We start from the raw sequence: 12,635 nt of genomic DNA, 5'->3' as shown, positions 1-12,635 counted from the left end.
TTTAGTATTTTGTTGTAAAGCGTAGTTTTTTTTATTTTTTTTTAGATGTGTAGTGTTTGTATTTGTATTTTGTGTTTCATTTTTTGTCTTTTTCTCTTTTGTTATTCTTGAAATATAATAAATTTTCATTAAAAAAAAAGATCAGTGCACCTGACTGTTAGCCAGAAGGTGGGTGGTTTGAGGGCACCAAGCAGTGGTTATGGGCAGGGGCGGCAAGCCAAGCGGCACCCCTGGGGGCAGGGCGTCGCTCCGTGCGCATGACGTCATGACGCATGCGCACGGAGCGACGCCTCCGCCCGGGCCAGCTGGCCTGCCCCTCTCCTTTCCCCGCGGACTCTGCTCAGGGAGCGCAGCGGGTTTTTCTGCTGCTGCGCTCCCTGAGCGGAGCCGTCCCGGGGCACGGAGAGGGGTTGGGCCAGCGAGGGGGGTGACACCCCTCCTCGCTGGCCCACCCCTCTCCATTTTCCCCCACTTCAGGGAGCGCAGCGGTGAAAAAAGCCGCTGAAAGGGGGAAAGCCCCCTTTCAGAAGCTTTTTACGCCGCTGGCTGGAGGCGGGGATTGTGGGAGGCGGCCCCCCCCCGAGTGTCACCACCCCAGGGCGCTATCCGGGGCCCCCCGCCCCCCCTTGCTACGCCCCTGGTTATGGGCAAGATTCCTGCATTGCAGGGGGTTGGAAATGGAACACAGGTCCTAGTCTAGCACTCTAATCATTAAGTCACACTGGCTCTTAATTATTCCCCTTCATTTTATGGCCATTGGACCAGGAGTAGCAACAAGATCTGGAGGCTCAGAGGTTCCAATACAAGCAAAAGAGCACCCAAGAGACTCCAAACTGAGAGATGGGAAGCTTCACCTGCTTGCGATTTGAAGGGAGACAGCTCCTTTCTCATTCCCAATCATGCAAACCCCCAAAGCTCTCCTTGCCAAGGACGTCTCCCTGCTAACAAACGCCACGTCTCACCTTGTTGCCGAATGATCTCCCGCACCCCATGGAAGAAACCTCGGTATTTTGGCTGCGGAGAGCACTGATCGTGGATGAACTTCACCTGTGGAGGAACAGCCACCAGATCACTTACTGGCAAGTCAAGAGATATTTTTTTTAACTCACTCAGCCCCTTCTAGACTGGTTTGTTTTCGAAAGGGGCAGCTGCATTCTGTAGCCCATCACTCACACAACAATAGCACATAAGTGGTGGAAAAAAACTCCCTGAGAACTGTAGTTTGTTAATGGCGATGATGCTGTTTTTAATCTCCACAACTTTTCACACGCACTCTAAAGGCGGCAAGCTCCTGTTTCTCTTTCTGTGTGGCAATTTGAATCAGGAAGATGAGCTTCTTTCTCCCAAGCCCAGATAACAAAGATGGCCAGACCCCCAAAAGAGGAGGGAGATGGTTGGGAAATGTCCTTGCAATGTCTGCTGTTCACCACAAGGTGGGTTTTGATTTTAGGAGGTCCCTGATGTTCACCCTGATGTGCAGCTTCACAAAAGATTCACGCAAAAGATTCCCCCCCCCTTTGGGAGCTGTGCGGGAAACCGCCCCGTGAAAAAGCTGCTTGAGCATTTATTTTGCTGCAACTGCACGTCTTCAGAAGGTTGGCGTGCTGCCCTTTTCCAAACAGGTCATTCATTCGGCGTCTCTGCGTTTGTGTGCAGCAGCTTGAACAGTGTGCGAGGATGTGTGTGCAAGAGAGTGTGTATCTTAAATAGGGAAGGGGCGTAGCTCATTGGTGGAGCATCCGTCTTGCATGCAGAAGATCCCGGGATCAAGCCCCTGGCATCTCCAGCTGGGGCTAAGAAAGACCCCTGCCTGAAATCCTGGAGTGTCTTCAAAGCCCATGACACCTTTGGTAATGGCTGTTCTCCAATTGGAGCACTCGCAGGTCAGTGTGTCCCAGTTGTCGGTGTTTATACTACATTTTTTTAGATTTGCCTTGAGAGATTCTTTAGACCTCTTTTGTTGACCCACCAGGCACCACGCTTTCCATTTTTAAGTTTGGAATAGAGTAGTTGCTTTGGAACACAATAATTAGGCTTCCGCACAACATGACCAGTCCAACAAAGTTGATGTTGAAGAATCATTGCTTCGACACTGGTGATCTTTGCTTCTTCCAGTACACTGGCATTAGTTCACCAGCTCTAGCCAGTCAGCAGTTTGTATCCTACTGAAATTAATGGACACAATAAACTTAGGTCCATTCATTTCAATTGGTCTGCTATGAGCAGGACTTAAGTTTGATGCCACATGGTATCAACACCACTGAGATAGATCAACCAATGATCTCGTTTGGGAAAAGGGCAACTTCCTATAGGATTATTATTTCAGATATATATATATATACACACACACACACACACATACACATATAATACAGGTGAAACTCGGAAAATTAGAATATCGTGGAAAAGTCCATTTATGTAAGCAATTGTTTTCATTAGCTACTGGAGTTTAATATATGAGATAGACTCATGGCATGCAAAGCGAGATATGTCAAGCCTTTGCTTGTTATAATTGTGATGATTATGGCATACAGCTAATGAAAACCCCAAAGTTGAAATTGTTAATTTGGGGTTCTCATCAGCTGTACGCCATAATCATCACAATTATAACACATAAAGGGCTTGACATATCTCGCTTTGCATGCCATGAGTCTCTCATATATTAGTTTCACCTTTTAAGTTGAATTACTGAAAGAAAGGAACCTTTCCATGATATTCTAATTTTTCGAGTTTCACCTGTATATATGTGTGTGTGTGTGTGTGTGTAAATTGCTTTTGGGAGTAGTTCTTGAAAAGCTGGATACACATTTAATCAACCCCAAAACAAACAAACAAACACATTTTGTGTGCATCTTTGTGTTTTTGTTTACTTTTATGGTTTCCATAGGGCACACCACAAGCACCGCTTCAGCCACGCCAGCCCCCAAGCCAGCCAGGAGCCCTCGTTTGCTGTCCAACTTCCCTTCTGCGTCTCTCATGTGGTTGCTGAGGAATTCAAACATGCCAAACCTGGAAAGAGAAAGAAGGCAGCTCGTAAAAGCAGAGAACAGGCTGCTCTTGCCATTATTATATTATTTATTCAATTTATTCAGCGTTCGCTGCTTTAAGGAGTCTCTGAGCAACTTGACTAAATTCCAGTATACATTTTGCATTTTAAAAAGTGACTAAGAAGTCCAATACAACAACAACTACTACTACTACTACTACTACTGAATAATTGAATAAAAATCCGAAAGTGATTACCTCACAGCAGCTTTTGGTATGGAACCGTAAACCAGAGAGCTGAGGCCACGATAGAGCCCCTTGATCCCATGATCTCGGACGGTCACTTTCACACAGTCCGCTGAAAAAGGGGGAAAAGAGTAATGTGACTGGGGGGCGATTTATTGTTAATAATACTGCTTCTGCTTCAACAAGAACATGTGCCATCTCCCAGCCCACACCAGAAATATATATTACCAGGTGGAGTGAAATAAATCCAGTGAAACATAGGGTAATCCCTGCTTAACATATAAGCCTCATCCGCACAAGTTTTATAGCTTCTCCCAAAGAAACCTGGGAACTGTAGTTTGCCAAAAGCTGTTAGAAGACCCCATGTACTGCTCAGGGAACTACAACTCCCAGAATTCCCCGGGAAGAGGGGTTCACTCCTACACCACTCTGAGAATTGTAGGCCTGCGAGGGGAACGAGGGAGGGTCTCCTAAAAACGCTCAGCAGCAATAGCAAACTACATTCCCCGGGGATAATTTGGGGAAAGCCACGACTGTTTATGAAGTGGTATCGTAGCTCTTTAAATGGATAGTGCGGATGGGGCCATAATCCTATACCAGGGATGGGGGAACTTGCGGCCTTCTGAGTGTTGCAGGACTACACCTCCCATCATCCCTCAGTGTTAGCCGGCCTAGCTGAGGCTGATGGGAGCTGGAGTCCACCAGCATCTGGAGGACCACAGATTCCCTCTCGCTGTCCTATACAATACAACATGGAGTCCTGAAGAAAAATTGGCGTATGCCTAAATAAGCAGAACTGGAACTAACAAGCCTGAGAAGCTCACCAACCACGATTCCCTCAGCAGATGCCAGGCTAACATTATTATTTTTTAGGACGAAGGTTCTAGAAGGAACTGAGGCAGCTTAGCCACTGCTGAATTTCTCTTATTTTTTCAATAATGCTTTTCCTATTCTAAAAAAAGGCTGGCTTTCCTGGGTCTGAACTCTCCTGCTTCTTGGTCCATAAACTTCAGCAAACCATACAAATTACTGTTCCCATTTTAATTTCTTCTGACATTTTAAAACAAAGTTGTTGCTTTTTACCGGCAACAAATCCCCATCCACACACAGCCTTTAAATAAATCTTGTCCAAACGTAGCTATTTCTTTCAGTCTCCTTGGAAGGTTTTTGTCATCCCTAGACACTTATCATCGGCTACGTATTCTGTCTTTGCAATTAGATCAGGCTTTTCGCGAGGCTGAGATGAATAACAAGAATCAAACTGGGATATTTTTTTTGCTGGGCCATAATTAAGAAAGATTCTCATCTCATCTCACTTCTGAGGACTGCGTGTAATTCACCCTAAGCAAGTTAGACATTCTGTGCTAAGGAGGAGAGAAAAAAGAATTCTATTTCCTGAACCAATTCTTAAATCCACCTAGTCCATTTTAGTTATTTTTTGCATTTATACCCCACCTTTCCTCCAAGGAGTTCAAGGCGGCGTACACGGTTGGAGCGTGCTGCTGATAACGCCGAGGTTGCAGGTTCGATCCCCGCGTGGGACGACTGCATATTCCTGCATTGCAGGGGGTTGGACTAGATGACCCCCAGGGTCCCTTCCAACTTGAGATTCTACGATTCCCCTCTTCATTTGATCCCCACAACAGCCTTGTAAGGCAGGTTATTTATTTATTAAACTTCATCTGAAGGTCTCAGGGCAGTTCACAAGATAAAAATACAGGATAAAACCGCAAAACGGATAGTTAAAAAAACGAAACAAAACACTCACCCGCCGCCCCCCCCCCTTCCACAAACACATAGATGCCTTCTTGAGCTCCTTGGATGAAAGATGCGTTTTAAATGTATACAAAAAAAATAAAACAAAAATGAAAAGGGAGAGTGGGCAGAAAAGAGAGCATATATTTAATGCACTATGAAAGCACTTTAAACAGTCATGGCTTCCCCCAAAGGATTCTGGGAGCTGTGGTTTAAGGCTGCTGAGAGCTATTATTCCCCTCACAAATCCCGTAGCAGTTTAACAATCAATCCCTCTTCCCAGGGAACTCTGGGAAATGTAGTTCTGTAAGGGGAATAGGGAGGCCTCCCAACAACTCTCAGCACCTTTAGCATACTACAGCTCCCAGGATTCTCTGGAGGGAGCTGTGGCTGTTTAAAGTGGTACCTCAATGCTTTAGCTGTATGGTGTGGACATGGTAAAGGTAAAGAAGGCAAAGTCCAGTCCAAGGCGACTGTGGGGTTGTGGCGCTCATCTTGCTTTCAGGCTGAGGGAGCCAGCGTTTGTCCGCAGACAGCTTTCCGGGTTATGTGGCCAGCATGACTAAACCGCTTCTGGCGCAACGGACACTGTGATGGAAACCAGAGCGCATGGAAACACTATTTAGTTTCCCGCCGCAGCGGTACCTATTTATCTACTTGCACTGGCATGCTTTCAAACTGCTAGGTTGGCAGGAGCTGGGACAGAGCAATGGTAGTGGCGCCCACCCTGTGGAACGCCCGCCCATCAGATGTCAAGGAAATAAACAACTATCTGACTTTTAGAAGACATCTGAAGACAACCCTGTTTAGGGAAGTTTTTAATGTTTGATGCTTTATCGTGTTCTTAATATTCTGTTGGGAGCCACCCAGAGTGGCTGGGGAAACCCAGCCAGATGGGCGGGGTATAAATAAACAACAACAACAACAACAACCTCTGTTGCATGGATTCGAACCGCCGACCTTCCAATCAGTAAGCCTAAGAGACTCAGTGGTTTGGACCACAGCTAGGTAGTCTGACCTGACCTGATATAAACCAGCTTCTACTGCTTCGGCCCACTAGCTCTCTGCAGGGTGGTCAAGGTCGGCCCTGAGGAGAGTTTGCAAAGCAGGCCACACCAGGCCGAAAACGTAGCAGCCTCTCCTGTGATGACCTACAAAGGGGAGCCGAGTGTTTATCCTGCCAAATCAGAACTGCTCCGTATCCTTGGCTACCCCCGAGCCCTTGCTTTTAAACCGTGTGTTTTTTGGCTACGTCAAGGGGGACGGGGAGGGAAGATGGCACATTAAGAGCAGCGGTACACCAGAACGGCACAAAGCCCACTTCAACGACCCCTTTCTCCATGCATGAATTGAATGTGGGCACACAGCTCTGAAGCCTTCCCACGCAACTCTCCCGATCCTTGCCCCAGCTCAGGATGCAACCAGCCGCTGCTACCTGCAGAGTGACGCTGGTGCCAAGCCGCTAAGGGGGTTCTGCAGCACAGCGTGTCTCATCGGTTGCAAATCTAGTCACGCTCCAGCCGGGCTGGAACACCGCCAACCTCCTTAGCGAGTGAGCCGGGCAAACAGGCTAGGCGATGAGTCATCAAGCCACTGCCTGCGGCACACGAGGTCCCCCGTCGCTCCTTTCCTTCTTGCTATCATATGGTAGAACGGTCAAGAGCTCAAGGCTATATTAAGGGGTGGGTGTGGGTGGGAGGGGGACATCCGTCAGGCTCAACTCAGCAGCTACATTGCACGTCACCGGTGAATGCCGCAAGGGACAAAGTGGTCCTGAAGGGCTTTGTTTCCTTGGGCTGGATAAATAAGGGAGGGGGTGAAACCACCCCCCCCACCACCATGACATGTGGCACCACAGGGACTGTGGGTGCACTCAGACACCGGTTTCCCCCAATTATAATGCTGATATTTCCGTCCTGTTTTCACACTGAAGCACCTGTTGAGTGCTGTATCTCGGTGGTTGGGCATCTGCTTTGCACACATTTATTATTTATTATTATTTATTTTTCATGCATGTGAGAGAGAGCCAGGAAGCCACAGTTAGAACTGGGAAACTTTGGTCAACAGCTTCCAAACTAGTCAGGATTCATAAGCCAACTTTTAACCATCATTTCTTTGAAAGCCTTTGAACCATAGTTTCCCAGTTCACATGTGAACAGGAAACTGTGGTTAACTTTGGCTTCCGGGCTTGTGCCCCCACCCACTTGAAGGGCTGCATGAAGCTAGTATAACCCAATATTTAATTGTTTAAATAACCAAGTAAATAACCACACGTTCATCCACCTGCAAAATGTGACTCTTCCCCCATGGCACCTCTCAGAACAGCCTGGCGAGGGTCACGTTTTGGTTTGCTTGCAGGAATCGGTTTGGAGCGGACAACGGACAGTGAGAGATCTGGTGGATTTCAGTCCTACTGCCTGGTGAAGACTTACCAATTCCTTTGTAGCGGGGTGGGTTTGCTTTCTCGTCCAGCTGAAGCTGTGTTTTCACATACTCTGTGGGGAATGTAATGCAAATCTCAATGCCGCCAGCGATGCCACCTAGGGGTAAAAATAAAGCAAAGCAAAAATTTTAAAAAGCCCCCGTTTCCAAAAGAATCGCAATCAACACTCTTTTCTCCTTCTGCCTGCGTGAGCATACCTCTGTCATGGAAATTCTACTCAATAGTGATCCAGAGTAGATTCCAACGTATAGTTAGAAGAGTAAAAACTTAAACCCGTTACAGGATTCCCAAAAAATAGACCAGAGGCCATTGTATTTCATCCAGCAGAGCTTTACTGCTACTGAAGGCAAATGAGCATAATGGCCACAAATCCAATATTCAAGATGGCACAGTCCATAAGAAATCCAGTTGCTGCAAACTTAACTTAAACTTGCAATAACTTATAATAAGTCTAAACCTTAACACTAAGCATACTGTGTACAGAATACCACACCAGAAGGAAAGAGATAGAAAGTGAAACCCAGGTTCCTTCTAGCCTTATTATTATAGTCAGCGTGACCTTGACAGAAGAGATAACAGAACCAGTTTATGCCAGCTGAACTCAGCTTCTCTGAAGGAATAAGCCAACCATCATGAACCTTCTGCTTGTTTCTTTCACACAGAGAAGCTTCCGGAACACTCTTGAATTAATTAGAATAGGAAAGATCTCTACACATCAGATCAATACTTTCTGCACTAAAAAATGCAAACTGATGTCAACCCATAGAGAGTAAAATTTACAGGGTTGGAGTGAAAGTGAATTGCACTCAGTGTAGACCAACTGAAATGAATGGAAAAGGTTACATTTCATTCATTAATTTAAATGGGTTTACTCCGAGAACACAATTATCTTTTTTGTTGTTCTGTTTTGTTTTCTGCATGGGTGCTACCGGTATTTCTTGTTACTTCTTTTTTGTGTGTGTCTAACTCTATGCAGTTGCTATTTTGGACATTTTTCATTTCTCAGTAAAGAATATAAAGTAAATGGGTCTATTCTTGAGTAGATCTCAGTTGGATACAACCAATGGTGTCTTTTTTTTAAAAAATAAATTTTTATTTGATTTTCAAAAATATATACATATAACAAAATCAATTCCAAATCCAAATGTCAAGATTACTCTTAATCTCCTGTCTTCCCCCCCATCCCTTCCGTGGGTCCTATTGTTACTATTTTCCACTGCATATCAATACTACTGTACTCCAATTTTTAGTCTTTCTAAATCATCCATACATTCTGTTACATTAAAAGTGTGTTTAAAATCCTGCTAATGTTTTAACCTGCTTACAATGATCTTGTACAGAAATTATACACTTTCCCCATTCTTTTTTAAAGTTCTTGTCGTCTTGGCTCCTGAGCTCCCCAGTAACCAATGGTGTCAAAGTGCCACCGTTGTATGATAAAGAATTGGGAATTGCATCTGTGCCCAAGTTCGCAAATTATTGAGTGGGGATTTGAACCCAGCTTTGTTGCCAACCCCAGTGCAAAATTCTGACTGCTAGACCCCACTGGCAAGAAAACAGCTCTCCTCATAACTTTTAGCACAGTCATGTTCCAAAAATCAGGAGCATCCGGCAGCCTATGCATCTGAACAGCTTTGATGTGGTATATTTTTAATCTCCAGCTGGTTGGCCCACACACAGAGACCTTCCTGAAACCTGACCTCCCTCTCTGGCTATGAAAATCCGCCTTCACGTCCTGACCCTGTCAACTGGCCGAGTCATTCTTTCCCCTACTATCATTCACCAAGAGGAACGCACCCCCAAGCATGACTCGGCACGAGGCATGCCCAGTCAACGCTCAGGCCAGGAAATCAGGATCTACATCAGCATCAGCTGAGCAGGCTTCCAGGTCTCACGGATGACTACAAAGCTGTCGGCGGGTCCGCAAGGGGAAAATATTCCATGCATGCTGAAAAATCGTTTAAATGACCAATTGGCCCCCGGGACTGGCTTTCGGAATTGAAAGCACCACAGATTGTTCCCGCGCCAGACTTTGAGAGATGGCCCACACAACCGCTGAAAGATTTTTAACAGGGGAGGGTGGGTGGAAAAATTATAGAACTGCAGAGTTGGAAGGGATCATGCGGTCATCTAGTCCAACCCCCTGCAATGCAGGAATATTTTGCCCAATGTGGGTCTGGCGTAGGACACTTAGCTATTGGCTTCGCCTAAACTCAAATCACATACACACACACACCCAGTCTAATATCCCTTGTGCTGCAAGGTTGTCACAAGAGCGCCTGGACTAAAACAGTCTATTAAAAACCCCACTCTTAGTATTTACAATTAGCCAAATTGACCAGGAAAATTAGAGTGGTGTCAGATCAGGAGGTGTATGGAGAATGGAAAATATTTAAAACATACCTGAATTCATATTGTACAAATGAAAGAATACTTGCAGAATTAGAGTGATACTTGTAAGCAAAAAAAAAATGAATCAGATAATGCACAAGGGTACATAACACAGTAGATCTATATAATTTATAAATCTGTGTAAGAAAATTAGGATAGCATCATAGTATAGTGAGAACGACTGGAAGTCATTGATTTTAAACTGTTAGTTAAATGTAATGTATCATTAGTATTTGTCTCTTCTGTTTTGTGTATTTATTTCTCTTATTGTAATGTTTTTGGTTTTGTATGATTTATTATCTATGTTACTTATGCTATTAATGTTTGTCTGTAATATTAATAAAGATTCTTAAAAAAAAAAAACTCACTTGTGGCTTATCACTACCAACAGCTACTCACTCTGGGTTTTAGTAAAGCAAACAAGTCTACAGTGGTACCTCTGTTTACGTACTTAATTCATTCCGGAGGTCTGTTCTTAACCTGAAACAGTTCTTAACCTGAAGCACCACTTTAGCTAATGGGACCTCCCACTGCACCGCCAGAGCACAATTTCTGTTCTTATCCTGAAGCAAAGTTCTTAACCTGAGGTACTATTTCTGGGTTGGCGGAGTTTGTAACCTGAAGTGTATGTAACCGAAGGTACCACTGTAATTTGTCAGTGCCTAAATCGTATTGAGCGTCAGAACAACTTGGCCACAATAAGGAAATTTTGCCCATGGTATTTTGCACCTTCCCATTTCAACTCTCTGGCACCCTATCTGCACCACCTAACAATTCTAAAATATAGATGTGTTTTTACCCTCGCAAGATTGAATGTATTGCCCTCGGCTGTACTTGAGGGGCGATTCCAACAGATTCCACACGAAAAACGTTTATGGGTCTGTGGAGATGGCAGAACCGAATCGGTGGCGCATGCCCTTCTGGCTTGCACTCTTTATAAAGACTTGAGGAACAACATTTTCACCCCTCTTTTATTGTCCATTCCGGGTCACCCAGCCACTGCCACAGTCTCCTTTCTCTTGGCAGATCAAGATGAGCAGGTGACAGCAAAGGCTGCAAGGTTTTTAGCTGGGGCAATCAGAATAAGATCCACTATTTGACTATTGATTCAAAAACCTAAAATGTATTTTATATAATTGACTTTTAATTTCTATTCTTTGTATATTGTACTGTTCGTTTTATTGCTATGGCTGATGGCCGACGCAAATAAAGATTCATTCATTCCTCATTCCTTTGCCCAATGTGAGTCTCGAATCCAAGACCCTGAGAATCTGTGTCTCATGCTCTTCTAGCTGATCTATCCCAGAGATGGCCCGTTTACAGAAACGAGAATTTCAGGTGGCTTAGGGTGGCAGAAAGAGGCTCCCATCTGAATATTCAAAGCAGCATCATACCACTTCAAACAGCCACAGCATCCCTCCAAGAACCCTGGGAACCGTAGAGTTTTGTCCAGGGCGCTAAAAGTTGTTGGGAGATCACCCAGTCCCAATACAGACCTACAATTCACACAGAAATGGGATTTCTTGGGAAACCACACTGGGAATTTTAGCTCTGTGAGGGGGACAGGGGGCCGCTTGCCAAATTTCTGCACTCTGAACAAACTACATTTCCCAGAATCCTGGCGCAAGCATGGAAACGCCAGCGAGATCGCGTTTAATTTATTTACAATATCCGTACGCCGCTTAACGCGTGAAATCCCTAAGCTGTTTACACAAAACATAACACCATCATTTAAAAAATGGAAAAAAGGAGGTGGGGAGCCTGCTGTGCCCCAGGAAACTTTTTATTATTTATGAATCACCTAATTAAAAGAACTATTATTACGTTGATTTTTTAAAATATATTGATTCATTACTGAAAGAGATCTCTGAACGACACCCAAAAAATATCGCAGAACAAAGTCAAATTCAAAAAAGAAAAAGAAAGAATTGCAGGAGCACAGAACAGGAACGCTAACAATATTTTAATTTTTCAGAAGTCTTCAAACCGGGCAGCACTTTAAAAGGACGATGGCCCCCCGTGAATTAGACCACCTAGCTACCCTAACATTAAATCTCTGCTGAATGGAACGTGTGTTGTGTTGTTGTTTTTTAGAGCAACAAGATTTGAAGGCGCCTCTCACTAGAGAGATTTCTTCAGGGCAGGGACTGAATCAAGTCTATTTGTATGCTTGTTTCTGGCTGCTTATCCTGTTACCTGATAAACTAGTTCTGGGTGCACTCGGAATAAAACAGCACCCATTCCTCCTCCAGATTCTTCTCACGCCCCAGAAGACTAGGAGCTCTCTCTTCTCCTTGACCTGATCTAGCAAAAGATTATGCCTGCTTTCAAAAGGTTCTTCCATTCTTAAAAAGGCAACAGGGTTCCAAAGTGAGGCCTCTCTATTATTTTCGGGTTGGGGAAAACCCCCCTACATTGATCTAACTTGTTCCTCGCCGCAGAGGGAAATATAAAAGGCTGGCCTTTGGGAGTTTGCCAGCTCAGTTATTTCTCACACCATAGAAGCAAGTTTCTTCAAACCCTCCAATACAGTGTCAGAAACCCAGATATATAAAGCTTATCGCCAAATGGCACCTTAAACCTAGGTTACACTCGCCACAACGGAATAGTCTAACCACTCTTTTATTTAATTTTTTTGGAGTGAAATTATTATTCCTTTCATTTCTAGACTGCTTTATATTTTAAGGAGGGGGTGTCAAAAAGGTTTGCAACACATTAAAATACCGGTAACCAACGTAACAACCCAAAATAAAATGAATTCAAGGTTTGAGGAAAATATTTCAGATCCTGCTCTAAGTGACATTTTGCTTTCCAC

General features: G+C 44.5%; 1 protein-coding gene across 1 annotated transcript in view; it reads right to left on the bottom strand.

Annotated features, from left to right (window-relative positions):
- The window catches only part of SLC25A1 (solute carrier family 25 member 1), a 40,136-nt gene that overhangs the window by 6,152 nt on the left and 21,349 nt on the right, over positions 1-12,635 (bottom strand). The window contains exons 2-5 of the mRNA XM_033174698.1: positions 7,419-7,526; positions 3,244-3,343; positions 2,871-3,009; positions 963-1,047 (exon numbers count right to left, since the gene is read on the bottom strand). Of these exons, the coding sequence (XP_033030589.1) occupies positions 963-1,047; positions 2,871-3,009; positions 3,244-3,343; positions 7,419-7,526 (432 nt within the window). The remainder of the gene's footprint in view (positions 1-962; positions 1,048-2,870; positions 3,010-3,243; positions 3,344-7,418; positions 7,527-12,635) is intronic.

The sequence above is a fragment of the Lacerta agilis genome, chromosome 17 (genome assembly GCF_009819535.1).
Source record: "Lacerta agilis isolate rLacAgi1 chromosome 17, rLacAgi1.pri, whole genome shotgun sequence".
Classification (NCBI taxonomy): Eukaryota; Metazoa; Chordata; class Lepidosauria; order Squamata; family Lacertidae; genus Lacerta; species Lacerta agilis.
This window is presented reverse-complemented; position numbering and strand designations above follow the sequence as displayed.